Below are 15,944 nucleotides of genomic sequence, written 5' to 3' on the forward strand. Positions count from 1 at the left end.
AATAAATAAATAAATAAATATTTTTTGAAAAATGACACCAGTGAGGCCAGTTCTCTGTGGTGTGAAAGTTTCAGGTGCTTTAGTGATTTTCGATGCTCCTCTCAAAGGCAGTGTTTGGAGTTGATGAGATCCCACTCATTTATTCCAAAGACATCTCTTGAGTGTCTACACATGTGTGCTTCACATCTTGTTCAACTTTGGGGAATAGCTCATCCATTAAAAATATTTAAAGGATGGGACACCTGGGTGGCTCAGTGGTTGAGCGTTGACCTTCTGCTCAGGACGTGATTCCGGAATCCCAGGATCAAGTCCCACATTGGGCTCCCTGCATGGAGGCTGCTTCTCCCTCTGCCTGTGTGTGTCTCTGCCTCTCTCTCTCTCTCTCTCTCTCGCTGTGTCTCTCATGAAGAAGATTTTTATTTATTCATTTATTCATGAGAGACACAGAGGGAGAGGCAGAGACATAGGCTGAGGGAGAAGTAGGCGCCCCACAAGAAGCCCGATGTGGGACTCAATCCTTGAACCCGGGATCAGCTCAGAGCCAAAGGCAGGCACTCAACTGCTGAGCCACCCAGGCATCCCTTAAAAAAAAAAAAAAAAAAAAAAAAAAAAAAAAAAAAATTAAAGGTAAATCTGTTTGCGAGGAAGGTGGCAGGAAGAATTCCCTGGATGACAGTGGAGCCCTTAAACTGCCAGCCCTGTGTTCTGGTCATCCTTTCAGAGTGGGAGGGGACTCCAAGGTCACACGGGTCAAGGATAAATGTGGGGCAAAGATGACTCCCCACTGCGCGCCTCATCTTGGGGATGATGTTATTTTCTGGGGACTGACATTCCCTGGGAAAACTGCTGTCCTGTTCAAAAGGGAACTTTACCAGTTGTCCGCTGGGCTACTGACTGGCCCCTTGGCAGGTGGAACCCAGCAGAAGTGTTAGTCTTCATTTCCTAGGAATCTGTAATTTGAATTTCGAACACACACTGAAACTTATTTTGATAAGAAACTTTTTTTGATTCGTTTTTAGGGACAGTTGTGGGCTTTTTCACCTGAGAACAGTGCCGCTTTTGAAGACTGACTCCCATGAGGGCACAGAGGACATGGAAGGCAGTGGAGCGTGTGCAGGCTTGCTGACTCAGTCTGCTTTTGCGTTTTTGCAGTTTTGTACACTGACGGAGAGAGAGAAAACATTCTGGGTCTTGAGCCTTCTCCTTGTGTTTGAAGAGAGGCGAGGGTTTCAATACTTAACACTTTTCCAAGAACAGACTGTCTGGAGCATTTGTTCAGAGTATTGCATGATTACTTAAGCATCCTTCCTAAATTCCTCCAATTGTAACTCTTAAGGATGTCTTGTTCAATACTAGTGGTATTTAATGCCTCTTTTAACTCCTGCTAAAGTTAATAAGTTTTTTTTAAAGATTTTATTTATTCATGGAGACACAGAGAGAGAGAGAGAGAGAGAGAGAGAGAGAGAGGGGCAGAGACACAGGCAGAGGGAGAAGCAGGCTCCATGCAGGGAGCCTGATGTGGGACTGGATCCCAGGTCTCTAGGATCACACCCTGGGCTGAAGGCGGCGCTAAACCGCTGAGCCACCAGGGCTGCCCTCACTCAGCCTTCTTGAAATTCATCAGTGTTGTAGTATATATACCAGTAGTTTATGTCTTTTTATTGCTTAATAGTATTCCATTGTATAGATAGGTGAAGTTTTGGTTATTTACCTGGTGATGGACATTTGTGTTGTATCAAGGTGTGGTTTATTATGAATAAACCTGCTGTGACTATTTATGTACAAGTCTTTGTGTAGATACATAGACGTAGGCTTTCATTTCTCTTGGGTGATATTTAGGAGTGGGATAGCTTGATGAGATAGAAGATGGAAGTTTGATATTTTAATTTTTAATTTTTGTCTTTTTCACTCAGCCTTTTATCTTTTTTTTTAAGATTTTATTTATTCATGAGAGACACACAGAGAGACAGAGAGAGGCAGAGACACAGGCAGAGGGAGAAGCAGACTCCATACAGGGAGCCCAATGTGGGACTCAATCCCGGGTCTCCAGGATCACGCCCTGGGCTGAAGGTGGGACTAAACCACTTGAACCACCCACACTGCCCAATTTTTTTTATTTTAAAAGATGTTATTTATTTATTCATGAGAGGCACACAGAGAGAGGGAGAGACATAGGCAGAGGGAGAAGCAGGCTCCCTGGGGGGAGCCTGATGTGGGAGTTGATTCCAGGACCCTAGGATCACGACTTAAGCCGAAAACAGATGCTCAACCATTAAGCCACCCAGGTGCTCTCGAAGTTTGATATTTTTAATAAACTTTAATTGGAAGACTTTGGGATTTACTGAAAAGTTTCAAAGGGACACAGAGAGTTTGCATATACTTTGCATATACTCCTCATCTGGTTTCCCTTACATCACTATCATACATTTGTCAAAGTGAAGAAACTGACATTGGTATATTACTATTAATTAAATTTGACTTTATTCAGATTTCACCACTTTTCCCAGTAGCCTTATCTTTCTGTTTCAGGACCCAGGGCAGGGCACCACATTGCATTCAGTTATCAGGTCTCCCCAGTCTTTGCTGGTCTGTTACAGTTTCTAAGTTGTTCCCTTTTTTCATGTCCTTAGCCAGATAACCTGCACAATGTGATAGCATGTCCTTCAATCTGGATTTCTGATGTTTTTTCCTCATGATTGATCTGGGCTCATGAGCTTTGGAAAGGACCACCACAGAGTTGAAGTGCCCTTCTTATCAGTCATATCACGGGAGGGGCATCTGGGTGGCTCAGTCCATTAAGTGTCTCTTGATTTCAGCTCAGGTCATGATCTTGGAGTGGTGAGATTGAGCCCCACTTCAGGCTCCACCCTCAGCAGGGAGTCTGCTTGAGATTCTCCTCTTCCACTCCTTATCCCCATGCTCGCTCTCTCTCCATAAAAAAAAAAAAAAAAACAACTCCCCCCCCAAAAAAAACCAAAAAAATTTCATATCAGGGGTATGTAACATTCACACATCTCTGGCTATGTTAGTGGTTGAGGCAGTGTTTACCAAGTTTCTCCATGTAAACTCTACTTTTCCCCTTTCCCTACTATAATCACTAAGTCTAGCCTCCAAAGGGGCGGGGAGATTTAGGTCTACCTCCTGTGACAGGGAACATCTACTTATATTATTTGGAATTCTTCTGTAAAGAAGACTCAAATCTCTCGTTTCTTTATTCAAATGTCATTTACTTATATCAGCATGGAGTCGTGCATGTTTGTCTTGTACTTGGGTTATAACCAATACTGCATTATTTACTTTATTTCTCAACTTGCTCCAGTTTTGGCCACTGAGAGTTCTTTTCTGTTACCCCTGTGTCCTGCGGTCACGCCTCCATGCCTCATCCTCACTTTCTGGTAATAGAAGATGCCTGAAACACATCTTACTGTTTCCCTGCCCAACCCTAAAACCAGTTATTTCTTCAAGGAGTCCTGGTTCCTTTGGTTGGAGAATGGTGTTTAGAAATGAAGACCTGGGGCAGCCCCAGTGGCTCAGCGGTTTAGCGCTGCCTGCAGCGCTGGGTGTGATCCTGGAGACCCAGGACGGAGTCCCATGTCAGGCTTCCTGCATGGAGCCTGCTTCTCCCTCTGCCTGTGTCTCTGCACCTCTCTCTCTCTGTGTCTCTATGAATAAATAAATTTTTAAAAATCTTAAAAAAAAAGAAATGATCTGGGAGCTAGGTATGCTCATTGCTGCTGGGGTGTCTTGGCCTCTGAGGGGACTGAGGTATGTGGCACATGTATGTCAAACCTGACATGTGATGTATGTTAATATACATACTGAGCTAAACATGACTTCACTGTGGTATCTCTGACTCCACTCCAGTACCGCAGGCATCTCATCTTCTACCCTATGCAACAGAGAGAACCCTGGCTCAGACTACCAGCTGCCAACAGTTTCTTGAGCCATTCAGTCCCCGGGTGCTATAGGCAGTCCCGCCGTCGGGAAATCAATGGACCAACCAGAGTGCAGTGTTTATGAGCAGTTCCTTTTGTGTTTGCCTTACATGATTTTCCAAGGTTACTCACATCAGCTCCTTCTCCCCAATTTGGGGGTATGTTTTTTAACAGCTGCCAAGTCATGCAGAGACCATCAGCTGGTACAAGGAGGAGACTGTAGGGGAGTTATCACTTCCTTCTGGAGACCACAGATACACTTCAAATTAACCATGCAAAGTCCTGCCCAGGATTCAGGAAAGCAAAAAATAGACAAGAAATTCTTACGCTGTCTTCTCTCCTTTCTCTCCTCCCAAGCGGTGCACAGCGGGGCTGGGGCTCGCTAAGGTAGGACCAAGGGCTTCCCGGATTCCACGAGGTCTGTGCTTAAAGCAGAACAGGCGCCCTCCGATGCCAAGCTGATACTGGGAGAGGCGGCAGAAATACAGCGGCCCAATGCCGGGCGTGGGCCGTCCCACGGTCTGTGACACGGCGGCCTGCGGCCCTCCGGCAGCGAGGGGCTCCTGGAACACTGTGTGCGTCTCAGGCCGCAGCCCGGGCCGAAGGGAAGGCGTGCACCGAGGTCAGCAGCCTCTCCCGCCCTCGCAGGGAGGACGTCCTGGGCTCTCGCGGCCCCGCGGGGAGCGAGAGGCGTCGGCGTCGGCGGGCGGTGCCCGGACCTCAGCGCGGCCACGCGAGCACGTGCCTCCGCACGCGGCCGGCGGCTGCGCAGACGCCACGGGGAGGCCGGCGGAGGCGCGAGCGGCGCAGGAGGCAGGAGCGCACGCATGGCGGGGGGAGGGGGTGGGGAAAGGTTGGGCGCACGTGGCTGCGGGGGGCGCAGGCGCGGTGGGCGGAGGGTGAAGGGCGAGCTCACGTGCCAGGGGCTGCGCAGGCGCAGTTGGCAGGGGCGATGTACGGGGCTGGCGGCGCGCATGCGTGATGGGCGGTGTGTGTGTGTGTGTGTGTTTGTGTGTGTGTGTGTGTAGGAGGGGGTCGGACGCGCCGTCGGGGGCGGTTGTGGGGGGAGGAGTACGTGGCCGTCGGCCGCGCAGGCGCGGTCGGGCGGCGGGGCCGCGGGTTGTCGTCGGGCCGAGGCGGCATGGAGCGGTTCCGATGGCAGGTGGCGGCCGTGGCAGCCGTGGGCCTCGCGCTGGCCCTGGAGGCGCTGCCCTCCGTGCTGTGCTGGCTGCGGGCCGGGCGCCGGCAGCAGCAGAGGCCGCCGCGGCGTCAGGTGCTCTTCTTCCCGTCGCAGGTGACCTGCACCGAGGCCCTGCTGCAGGCCCCGGGGGAGGCGCCGTCGGGGCCCCCAGCCGGCTGCCGGTGCAGCCTGCCCCACGGCGAGAGCTCGCTCAGCCGCCTGCTCCGCGCCCTGCTGGCCGCCCGCGCCAGCCTCGAGCTCTGCCTCTTTGCCTTCTCCAGCCCGCAGCTGGGCCGCGCGGTGCAGCTGCTGCACCAGCGCGGGGTGCGCGTCCGGGTCATCACCGACTGCGACTACATGGCCCTCAACGGCTCGCAGATCGGCCTGCTCCGCAAGGCAGGTAAGCGGGGCCGCGGAGGCCGGAGCCCAGGCTCGGGGCTCAGGGCCGGGGAGCCCTCGGGGGAGCAGTGTCAGGCCCCCAGCCCGGCGCCTGCTCTGACCCCGGGGCCTAGGCTGTGGTGGGGATGCCAAGGGCGGATACTGCAGGGGCCTGAGGATGGGGGAGACCCCGCGTATGGCCCACGTGGCCTTGTGAGGTCGGGAGAGTTTTACCCCGGAGAGACCCCGGGGCCATCTGTAAAGAACAGCTGCCCTCCCCGGGGGCTGGGCTTCTGTGCAGGGGGGTCTTATGCTGGATACCCGGATGTGAGCCCCGGGGAGTGAGCAGGCTGTGTCTTCCCAGCTAGTGGAGGGAGATCTGGGGGCCTGCCCAGTAAAGCCACGAGCCCTTTTCGTTACCCTCATTTTCATGACCCGTGTTGGCCTTGGGACACTGTGGGGAAAGCCTGTGGCGGGTAGAGCAGGGAACGTAGCCCAGCTAGTTGAGTTTTTGACGACTGCAGACTGAAATGACAGCAGCCCAGTCAGCACCCAGGAAATCAAAAGCCAACTCAAAAACCAAATCTGCCAGCCCACTTGCTGGTCTACTCTGGGCCGTGTGCCATAGGAGCAGGCTTGCGCACAAGGCCAAGGTCGGGCTGACTCAGAGGGCTAGAGGAGGACAACAGTATTTCACCTTTTCTTTTTTTTTCTTTAAGATTTTATTTATTTATTCACGAGAGAGACAGAGAGGCAGAGACACAGGCAGAGGGAGAAGCAGGCTCCATGCAGGGAGCCCAAGGTGGGACTCGATCCCGGTTCTCCAGCATCACACCCTGGGCTGAGGCGGCGCTAAACCACTGAGCCACCTGGGTGTCCCTAAACTGTTCTTTTAAATCACATTCCTCATGGTCTTGTTCACTGAGCAGATAGGTGGTTGGTGAGCTGGGCAGGACTCCAGGGTCCTGCCCTCGGGGAGCTTGCAGACATCAGGCTCTTCCGTGAGCCGAGGAGGCGCAGCCAGGGCGAATTCCTTTCTGTAGCAGACAGGGGTCCTTCTGCTGGGAGCGAAGAGGGCTGAACTCCTTCAGCCCAAGCCGCAGGGCCTGGCTTCTCTGGCAGCCTTCCTGCTCCAGGTGTACCCCCTCCCCGTGCAACCGGGGTGTTTCCAGAGCGAGAGCTGGAAGGTAGGGAAACCCCACTTGCGGTGGCCCCAGCCAGATTCATGGCTGGCTCCTCCCAGGACCACTGACGGCCCCTGCTAGTCGGGTTATCCCGAGAAGTGTGGGTGGGCAGACCTCACCCAGAGTGCAGAGCTGGTCCCTTCCGGGGCTGCCGCCCACACCTGCTGGAGTGGGACAGGCTTCCTGCTTCCTACTGAACCGGAACCAAATAGCCACAGTCGCGGCTGCTAGAAAGTGGCCCACGCTTGAGGAGGAGCTCAGGTGCTCACACCACAGTGTGGCCGGAGGGGATGGTGAAGGCTGACTTGCCCTTTTTGCAGGCATCCAGGTGCGACATGATCAGGACCTTGGCTACATGCATCACAAGTTCGCCATCGTGGACAAGAAGGTGCTGATCACGGGCTCCCTCAACTGGACCACACAAGCCATCCAGAACAACAGAGAAAATGTTTTGATTATGGAGGATGAGGAGTATGTGAGGCTTTTTCTGGAAGAATTTGAACGTATTTGGGAAGAGTTTAATCCTACCAAGTACACCTTTTTCCCACAGAAGAAACGAAGTCACTGAAGCTGTGTTGTCTCCGCTGTCTGCAGAGTTGGAGGGGAGAGTGGTGTTTAATGTCACAGAACTTTTGGTACCCAGAGTTAAAGCCAGAGCAAACCTCTGGGTGGCCCTCACCCAAAGCTGCTGCCGGTTTGGGTGTGACATGCATGGTACATAAGCGAAATTTAGGAAAACATTCGTGCAAAGTCTGTTCTCGTTTGGTACAGGATGAAAGCCAAATAAACTGTTTGGGGTTATGGAAGACAGGGACATCCCTGCCACCCCACGTCAGTTGTTTAGGACAGCTTGTTTCTTGCCACAGTAAATGCGGCCACCACCTCTCACAATGTGCTTCCCAGGGCTGCCGGCTCCTGGGCCCATGGTGGATGGGCTTCTCCTGCCTTGGACAAGCTGACCCCTCCCGTCCCCCCCACCCCCGATCTGGGGTCTCTCATGTGGCCTACTCCATCAGCCCCGTGGCAGTGGCTCCTGACTTGTGTCCTCTTCTGTTGGCCTGGCCGCTCCCAGCAGCACAGCTGACACCTGGTATTGGTAGAGGCAGCAGTCCTTCGTGTCTGCTGTCACAAGCTCCTTGGTGGCTTCTTGGCAGGTTTGAGTCCACAGAGGGAACCGGGAGAAGTCAGGGAGGAGAAGGGGCAGGAGGAGGGAGGGGTGCCGGGCACGGCAGAAGTGGGGAGCTGCCCTCCAGGCCCCTGGTGAACATTGCTTGCCCCTGCAGCGGGCAGGTCATGCTCTTACCGGGTCTCCTTGCATGATGACCCTTTACAACAAATACACCTGGAGACGTTTGTCGCCCCCCACCCCCCCAGCTTCTGTCAGCAAGGCCGGTAAGCGGCCAGAAGCTGCTTCTGTTTCCTGTTATGCCTTTAATTGTTAACATTCTCACATTCAAGGTGATTTTGTGTGCTTAGAAGTGGCCTTCACTGTTAGCACCTGTGAGCTTGGCTCATTGGCAGGTTTGGCTCAGCACAAGACATCCTGAATTACCTGACCATCCAGGGGAGTCAGCCAGGAGAGAGCCTGATTTGGGGCTGTGGCACCTCCCAGGTCTATTTTTACTGTCAGCTAGGGGATTTGCTCTCACCGGTAGCTACAAGAATAGCTGTCTTACATATACTTGTGAGATGTTACAGATTATCTTTTCATAACACATATCTTTAGTTCAGATGACATCCGAATGCTCATTGTGCCATCTTGTCATACTTGTGTAATATGCTGTGTGACTGGTCCTGAGGTCTGGGCGTGTACACTTTCCCCATCACACCCATGGAGCCACCTGCAGAGACCATTCCGTGTTGCATGTTTTTTTCTGTTTAAAGTCACCTTACTGTGTTACACAAGTAAACCCAAAGTTAGTTTTTCTGACTTATTGAGGCTATAAAGTATAATATATAGTTTGGAAATAAGACCTGCTTTTACACTAGATGTATTTTCTCACCTGCGTGTGTGTTCCAGCAGTCTGCTCTGAGGAGAGAACAGGAGTTACAGAATGTGTCCTGAATTATGAAGCTGGGTTGTCCTGGACTTCTGGCATGTTTAAATAAATATGTTCTTATTCTGGAATGCTAGTGCTGTTTCTTTGTCTTTTGCTCATCTGAATAGTGGGTGCGGTTTATTAAATGCCATTTGTGGGGAGTGGACAACATACAGCTGTTGAGAAACCACTGGTCAGGATGGGTGCCGCAAACAGGAGCAACACCTGAATGTGTTACTTGGGGCACCTTGTGAAGTCTTTTCCAAAGGTAATGAAGGTGGTTTTCCAGGGCCGAGGCTTATCCATCACACTCAGGGTGTGCTGACCCCAGCAAGTTCCCCAAATGTGGGAAACCTTCCCCCCAATTTAAAAAAAAAAGCCTGACACAGGACTCGAGTCCCGGGACTCCAGAATCATGCCCTGGGTCGAAGGCAGGTGCTAAACCACTGAGCCACCCAGAGATCCCCGTATTCATATATTTTGCAAGATATCTGATGGGCAGCGAAGTAACTATGGTCAGAACCCTCTTGTAATCTAAAAACAACAGGGACTTTCTGTACAGGCAGCTGTGAACCTGATGGGTGGTACCATCAGCCTTCCATTTACTGTGATCTGTTCCCAAATATCCAGTAAAGGCTTTTTTACCCCAAGGACAGAGCACTGTGTTGCAAACTGGAGCAACTGCTGACACAGATTTAGACTTTCCAGGATTCCTCCAAGCACAAATCAGAGCTCCATGGCCTCTCATGGAGTGGCCAAAAATAGACATCCTTTGGGGCCCACTGGAAAATTGGCATTTATGAGTTGGGGTAGCTCCTCAGTTACAGAATAGTACATTCTGTTGTTAGTTTTCCAAGGCTCTTCAGTAGCGTTCACTTAAAACCCAGCACCAGGGCCAGAGTCCCTCTCCTTTGCTTCCTTACTGAAGCCACAATGGCTGGCATCTGGGACAAGGACAACAAGGCCACATTCAGAAGCAGCTTGATTAAAAAAAACAAAACACAAAAAAAACCCCACCAGACTTAAAAAAAAATTTTTATGTATTCATGAGAGAGACAGAGGGGCAGAGACACAGGCAGAGGGAGAAGCAGGCTCCTTGCAGGGAGTGCAATGTGGGACTTGATCCCAGGACCCCAGGGATCACGGCCTGAGCCAAAGACAGACACTCAACCGCTGAGCCACCCAGGTGTCCCGATAATCAGACTTTAAAATTTTGTTCTGAGTTAAACTAGGGCATTTTCCAGTTTATGCGTTTGGTGGTAAGTAGACAGCAAGTTTCATTTTGCAGTTCAGTTTATTATTTTTTAAAAGATTTTATTTATTTATTCATGAGAGATACACAGAGACACAGGCAGAGGGAGAGGCAGGCTCCATGCAGGAAGCCTGACATGGGACTCGATCCCAGGTCTTCCAGATCATGCCCTGGGCTGCAGGCGGCGCTAAACCGCTGCACCACCAGGGCTGCCCTTGTAGTTCAGTTTAACTCTCCGGTTCAAAACCTTTCTGAACGCCTCCAAAGCACTTGTTGCTGGAAATATTTCAATGCTATTCTTCTGTCCAATTGCTACTTGCTTTTTTTTTTTTTTTTTAAATCTGCACCAAAGGGTAGATGATCTTTGGAGGTCAGTGGTGGCAGGAAAAGCAGCAGGATGGAAAAGTGAGGTCTCACCATGGCTGCACCTGCCACCTCCTCCTGTTGCTTGTTCTCATTCCTGACCTCTATTGGGCCCACCCACTTTTGGGTCAGGTATGTGAACCGTTTTGAGTTAACTTTTGTGTTTGGTGTGAGGAAGGGGGTCCAAGGGCATTCTTTTGCATGTCAATAGCTAGTTGTCCCAGCACCATTTATTGAAAAGATTATTATTTCCCCATTGAATGGTTTCGGCACTATTGTCAAAAATCAATTGCTTACATAAATGTACTCACTTACTTCTGGGTTCTTTTTTTTTTCTTTTAAAAAAGATTTTATTTATTTACTCATGAGGGACAGAGAGAAAAAAGCAGGCTCCATGCAGGGAGCCCGACGTGGGACTCGATCTCAGGTCTCCAGGATCACGCCCTGGGCTGAAAGCGGGCACCAAACCGCTGAGCCACCCGGGCTGCCCACTTCTGGGTTCTTAATAATGGTCCATTGATCTATAGGTCACTCCCTATGCACACTGCCTTGCATACATAGTGTTTGTAGTTGTTTTAAAACCCAGGAAACAAGTCCTTTAACTTTGTTCGTTCCAACATTGTTTTGGCTATTCTGGATCCCGTTATATTTCTATATGAATCTTAGATTCAGCCTATCCACTTTTGCAAAAGCAGGGCAGCCCAGGTGGCTCAGCGGTTTAGCACTGCCTTCGGCCCAGGGCCTGATCCTGGAGACCCGGGATCGAGTACGGACCGCATCGGGCTTCCTGCATGGAGCCTGCTTCTCCCTCTGCCTGTGTCTCTCATGAGTAAATAAATGCAATCTTATAAAAAAGCAAAACAAAACAACTTTTGCAAAGGCAGGTGAGGTTTTGACAGGGATTGTATTGAACTATAGATCAAGGTTGGGAAGTATTATCATTCTAACAATATCACATTTTCTAACCCACGGATGTCAGATTCCTTTCCATTTACTTAAATCTTCAAATAATCTTTTGTAATTTCAGTTGATAAGTCTTATACTTCTTTTAAATGATACATATTTTATTCTTTTTTATATTATTGCAAATGGAATTGTTTTCGTAATGTGTTTCAGATTGTTAGTAAATACAATCTATTTTTTTTAGGATTTTGTTTATTTATTCACAAGAGACACAGAGAGAGGCAGAGACACAGGCAGAGGGAGAAGCAGGCTCCATGCAGGGAGCCTAACACGGGACTCGATCCGGGGGACTCCAGGATCACGCCCTGGGCCAAAGGCAGGCTCCAAACTGCTGAGCCACCCAGGGATCCCCTACAATCTATTTTTGTATACAAATCTTGTACCCTGCAAAATTGCAGAACTATCAGTTTTAATAGATTTTTTTGGGGGGTGGATTCCTTAGGATTTCCCATATACAAGATCATGTCATCAATAAATATAGTTTTACTTCTTCCTTTCCAGTATGGATGTTTTTCCTTTTTCTTGAGTGGCTAGAACTTCCAGGGCAGTGTTGAATAGACATGGTGAGAACAGATACCAGTTTTATTGCTGACCTTAGTGGGGCAGGGGGAGGGGAGCAGTTTTTTACCATTAAGTATCAAGTTAGCTGTTTTTTTTTTTTTTAAGATTTTATTTATTTATTCATGAGAGACACAGAAAGAGGCAGAGACACAGGCAGAGAAAGAAGCAGGCTCCATGCAGGGAGCCTGACATGGGACTTCATCCCGGGTCTCCAGGATCAGGCCCTGGGGCAAAGGTGGCACTAAACCGCTGAGCCACCCGGGCTGCCCAGTTACGGGTTTTTTTTATAGACAATCTTTATCATATTTAATAAGTTTCCTTCTATTCCTAGTTTGCTGAGTGTTTTCATCTTCGAAGGATGTTGGATTTTCCAAATGCCAACTGGTTTTCAAAATTGCACTTACAGAGCTTAAAAAAAAAAAAAGGATGTTAAAGCTATCAGAATACCATTACATCAGACCAGTGTCTAGAATTTTTTTTAAAAGACCTTATCCATTCATGCATGAGAGACACAGAGAAAGGCAGAGACATAGGCAGAAGGAGAAGCAGGCTCCATGCAGGAACCTGATGTGGGACTCGATCTGGGACTCTGGGACCACATCCTGAGCCAGAGGCAGACATCCAACCGCCAAGCCACCTCAGGCGTTCCCCCTAAATTTTTTAATGGACAAAAAGTTAATGAAACATCCTGAAACAACTGGAATGGCACACTGGATCTTTTATATGTCTGTACTCAGTTTTCTAAGTTTTGTGAATTCTGTAAATTGATTTCCAGCAAATAAGAGTCCGTATGTGATTTTTCTGTGTTTATTTGAATAAAAGTTTGGATTTCCACATACTTCATCCCAAAGGTTGTGGCAATATTGGAAAACTCCAGTTTCTTATTTTAAATTTATTCAATAGGTCACAACCAGAATCTTAAAAAATTAAATAGAATGTAGACATCACAGCATATTCTAATAAGAGTGCATTGTTTTGTGAAATGTTGGGCTGTGGTTGGGATGTGTGTGTGTGTGTGTGTGTGTGTGTGTGTGTGTATGGTCATGAGGTAAGATGTATTTTCTTTTTTAAGCAAAAAGCAACACTTTACTGTAGATAAACCCAGTAATGAAGGATTATATAGTTCCTTAAGTGCCAGTTATATAGCTCTTTCTCCTCAGCACTTCTTACTGTGCTCTTAGCCTCCCTTGGAGATTTCTGTAACAGAGCCATGTTTCTTCATTAGATTCATGATGTAAAATACTTAGTATGTGTTGTCTGCGAACATGTGCAATACAGACTCTTATGGGAAATCTTTTGATTTTAAAATGCTGACAACTAATCCTCAACTCTGAAAACATTATTTTAAAATAGGCAGATTATTAAAAGTGGAAAAAAACTCCAGTATAAATCATTAGGCTACTGACCAGCTTTGGAATGTTGACCTAAATGCATAATTTGCATGTCTCCCACTACACAAAATCCCATTCACAGCATGCAAAGGGTGATGCAAAAATAGTTTATTATGATATAGTTTATGTAAAGTTAGGTAATTATTTACAAAATAGAAATGATAAGCTACATCCATAGGAATCTAGCATGTCACACAAAGGAATAAATATTCTGAGGAAGGAACACTTCAAACTGTAGTGAGCACTTGTTCAGAAACTTTGTTAATAAAAATCCTCAATGACACCATCACGATCTTGAATTGTCATAAAGGGCGAGTGGCTTAGCTGGCCAGGCTCATCTGTTCGGGAGGACGGTGTAGCCTGACGGGGTCCCCCGCCCCACTCGGGGGCTCCTGCTGCACCTACAGGCTGGTGCACAGGACTTGCCCACGCTCTCCAGGCCTCTGCTCGCTCCCGCACAGGACTTTGTGTCCTGCACATGATGATGAACATCATCATCCAACGTTAGTACAGAAAGGAAACCCCAGTTAGAATCATACACCCGAGGGGTGAAGGCATTAGCTGTGGCAGCCGTCACTGCTGTGGGTTATTTCCCACCTTGTTCATGCATCAGCTCCCCCAGCGGCTCGGCTGAGTGCTGTCCCTAGTAGCTGACCTGAGACACTCACTCTGGCAGAAGAGTATTAGTGAGAAAAGTTAGTAAGAATTACAGTTGTTGAGGAGTGATTAGAAACTTTACATTTTATAAATATTACTTAGGAAAACCACATGAATTCTTATCACTTAACTGGTCTTAAGTCCTAACAATGTCAGTAGAGAAGTCGTTAATACTAAAGGTAAATCCTAAAATCCACTTTAATTGGTTCTGTGATAGAAACGTGACATGATAATGACTTTAGTGTTCGTTATATAATCCAGGCCGAGTTTCCTACAAAACAAAACTGAAATGTGTGCTACAAGCTGCAAAGGGCAAAGAACAGAGGGCCCGGGACAGGCGACAGGCAGCAGGCACGCTGCGTCTGGCAACCGCCGTGCTTCCAGAGCTCCGCTTCTCTGTGGTGCTTGGACCGCCTCCTGGGAAGGCCCGCGACGGCCACCCACGGGCCGTGTGCTTCCACCTGGAGACCTGCACGCCCTCCCGGGTCGGCCTAAGGACCGGACGATCCAGTTCTGAGGTGGTATGACTGTACGTTTCCTCACATGGACGTGGACACACGCGGCAGGTTGGCCACACTGGTGCTCTCGACGCTGTCCCCCCGTAGAACCCAGTCGCTGCGAGATGCAGATGCCTGGCCTGGCGAGTGTGCACAGGTCACCCATTTGGGCCCCTCACGCCACACCTGTGCTTTGAACGAAGCCTCCCTCCAGGTGTTCCATTAGCATGTCAAGGGCGTGGGGAAGACGGACCCACCATGTTCCTCTCTGTCCGCTTTTTGGAGGGTTCGACCTGGCTGTGGCGGCAGCAAGCATGATCGAGGTCTTCTACGGGCAAAGCGCACGAAGGCAGGCCTGCCGTCATCTCAGATGCTGTCGTACACTCCTTAAGACCGCCTGTGAAGTGGCCGCAGCCTTTTAAGAAGATACACCAGTCACGAAGACATTTCCTTGGGGCGTTGGGTGTTCAGCCTGTACCCAAAGCGCTCCTCCCCCTCTTACACACGGAGGTCTGTTAAGATTTTTTTTTTAAACCCACACGAACTGTCACACACCCACACAAATCCCTGCAGTAACTTCCGAGGACTCTTTACCCTGCTCGCTCTGAATAACCTACAGGTTATTCTGAGGAAAACCAACATGGTTGCTTTTCAATACGGAGAAGCTGGAAGCCACCGGGAGCCGCGTGGCGTGGCGCCTGGGGCAGGGGCGGGGCGCTGACGACCTCCTGCCCCGCTGAGCACCTTCCGTTGAAACACTGAGAAGGGAGACCTCTCCCCTGTATAAAGAAACGAGAGGACTCGAAACGTGTTCTCCAAAGGGCACCTGGATGCGGCCGGGTCCGTCCCCGCAGACGGCCCTTCAGACAAAGTGAGCTTCGCGTCCAGGCTGCGCTTTTGTCATGTCTTCCTATCAAAGGGTCCCCAAACCAGTGGTTTTACGTGACTCCCTTGAGGCTGATTGTCCCTTAAATCCCCAACTGTGGGAGGTACGAGCTGGTGGGCTGGTGGACGCGCTCGCTCCGCTGTGCGCACACGCAGCACCGCCGGCTCCGCGGGCGCCCTCTCCTGGGAGTGCTGCGGAAGGACGGGCGTGTCCAAGGTGTGCCACTCCGTGCCGCGGACAGCAGACGACCGTACCTTTTGACCCGCTCTCAGCGGAGTGAAAAAACCTTTCCGAGGCTCTCAGTCGGTAGGCACCCGGTGGCACGGGCAAGCCGGACGGGCGCTGTGTGCCCTGAGAAAGCCCCGAGTGCGAAGCATGCGGGACCCCCCCGCGGCCGCTCCCCTGCACTCCCGGCTGAGCGCCCGGGGCTCCCGGCTCGAGAAGGACCCGAGGCAGAAGAGCCTGAGACGCCAGAGGGGAAAAGCCGCGCGCCAGTACCCAACTTCCCGAAGCTCCAGCACCAGCCAGTTGGCAGCGTCCCCTTCCCAAGCCCCTGTGAAGGGCCGGGCGGGGTGCCGCGGCCACGGGGACACAGGACGGGGCACTTCAGATCGGTTTACACAGCAAACGCCTAACAGCAAACACGGATAGCCCCACG

General features: G+C 50.1%; 2 protein-coding genes and 1 pseudogene across 3 annotated transcripts in view; 1 reads left to right on the top strand and 2 right to left on the bottom strand.

Annotated features, from left to right (window-relative positions):
• Nucleotides 1–4,893: 4,893 nt before the first annotated feature.
• PLD6 (phospholipase D family member 6) lies at nt 4,894–8,805 on the top strand. The gene is made up of 2 exons (XM_072730576.1): nt 4,894–5,515; nt 6,998–8,805. The coding sequence occupies exons 1-2, from the start codon at nt 5,077–5,079 to the stop codon at nt 7,243–7,245; spliced, it is 687 nt and encodes a 228-aa protein (XP_072586677.1). The 5' UTR covers nt 4,894–5,076; the 3' UTR covers nt 7,246–8,805.
• On the bottom strand, nt 7,690–10,252 carry LOC112925017 (S-formylglutathione hydrolase-like; annotated as a pseudogene).
• Nucleotides 10,253–13,339: 3,087 nt separating this feature from the next.
• Nucleotides 13,340–15,944, bottom strand: part of MPRIP (myosin phosphatase Rho interacting protein) — a 152,907-nt gene continuing 150,302 nt past the window's right edge. For both annotated transcript variants that reach the window (XM_072730560.1, XM_072730567.1), the window contains one exon: nt 13,340–14,815. In XM_072730560.1, coding sequence (XP_072586661.1) covers nt 14,762–14,815 — 54 coding nt within the window. In that variant the 3' untranslated portion in view covers nt 13,340–14,761. The remainder of the gene's footprint in view (nt 14,816–15,944) is intronic.

The sequence above is a fragment of the Vulpes vulpes genome, chromosome 12, assembly GCF_048418805.1.
Source record: "Vulpes vulpes isolate BD-2025 chromosome 12, VulVul3, whole genome shotgun sequence".
Taxonomy (NCBI): domain Eukaryota; kingdom Metazoa; phylum Chordata; class Mammalia; order Carnivora; family Canidae; genus Vulpes; species Vulpes vulpes.

What these genes read in the sequence shown, in the direction of transcription:
- PLD6 (XM_072730576.1), top strand. Translation starts at nt 5,077, where the DNA reads ATGGAGCGGTTCCGATGGCAGGTGGCGGCCGTGGCAGCCGTGGGCCTC. An exon ending in CGGCCTGCTCCGCAAGGCAG is followed by an intron (nt 5,516 to 6,997) that starts GTAAGCGGGGCC and finishes CCCTTTTTGCAG; the next exon opens with GCATCCAGGTGCGACATGAT.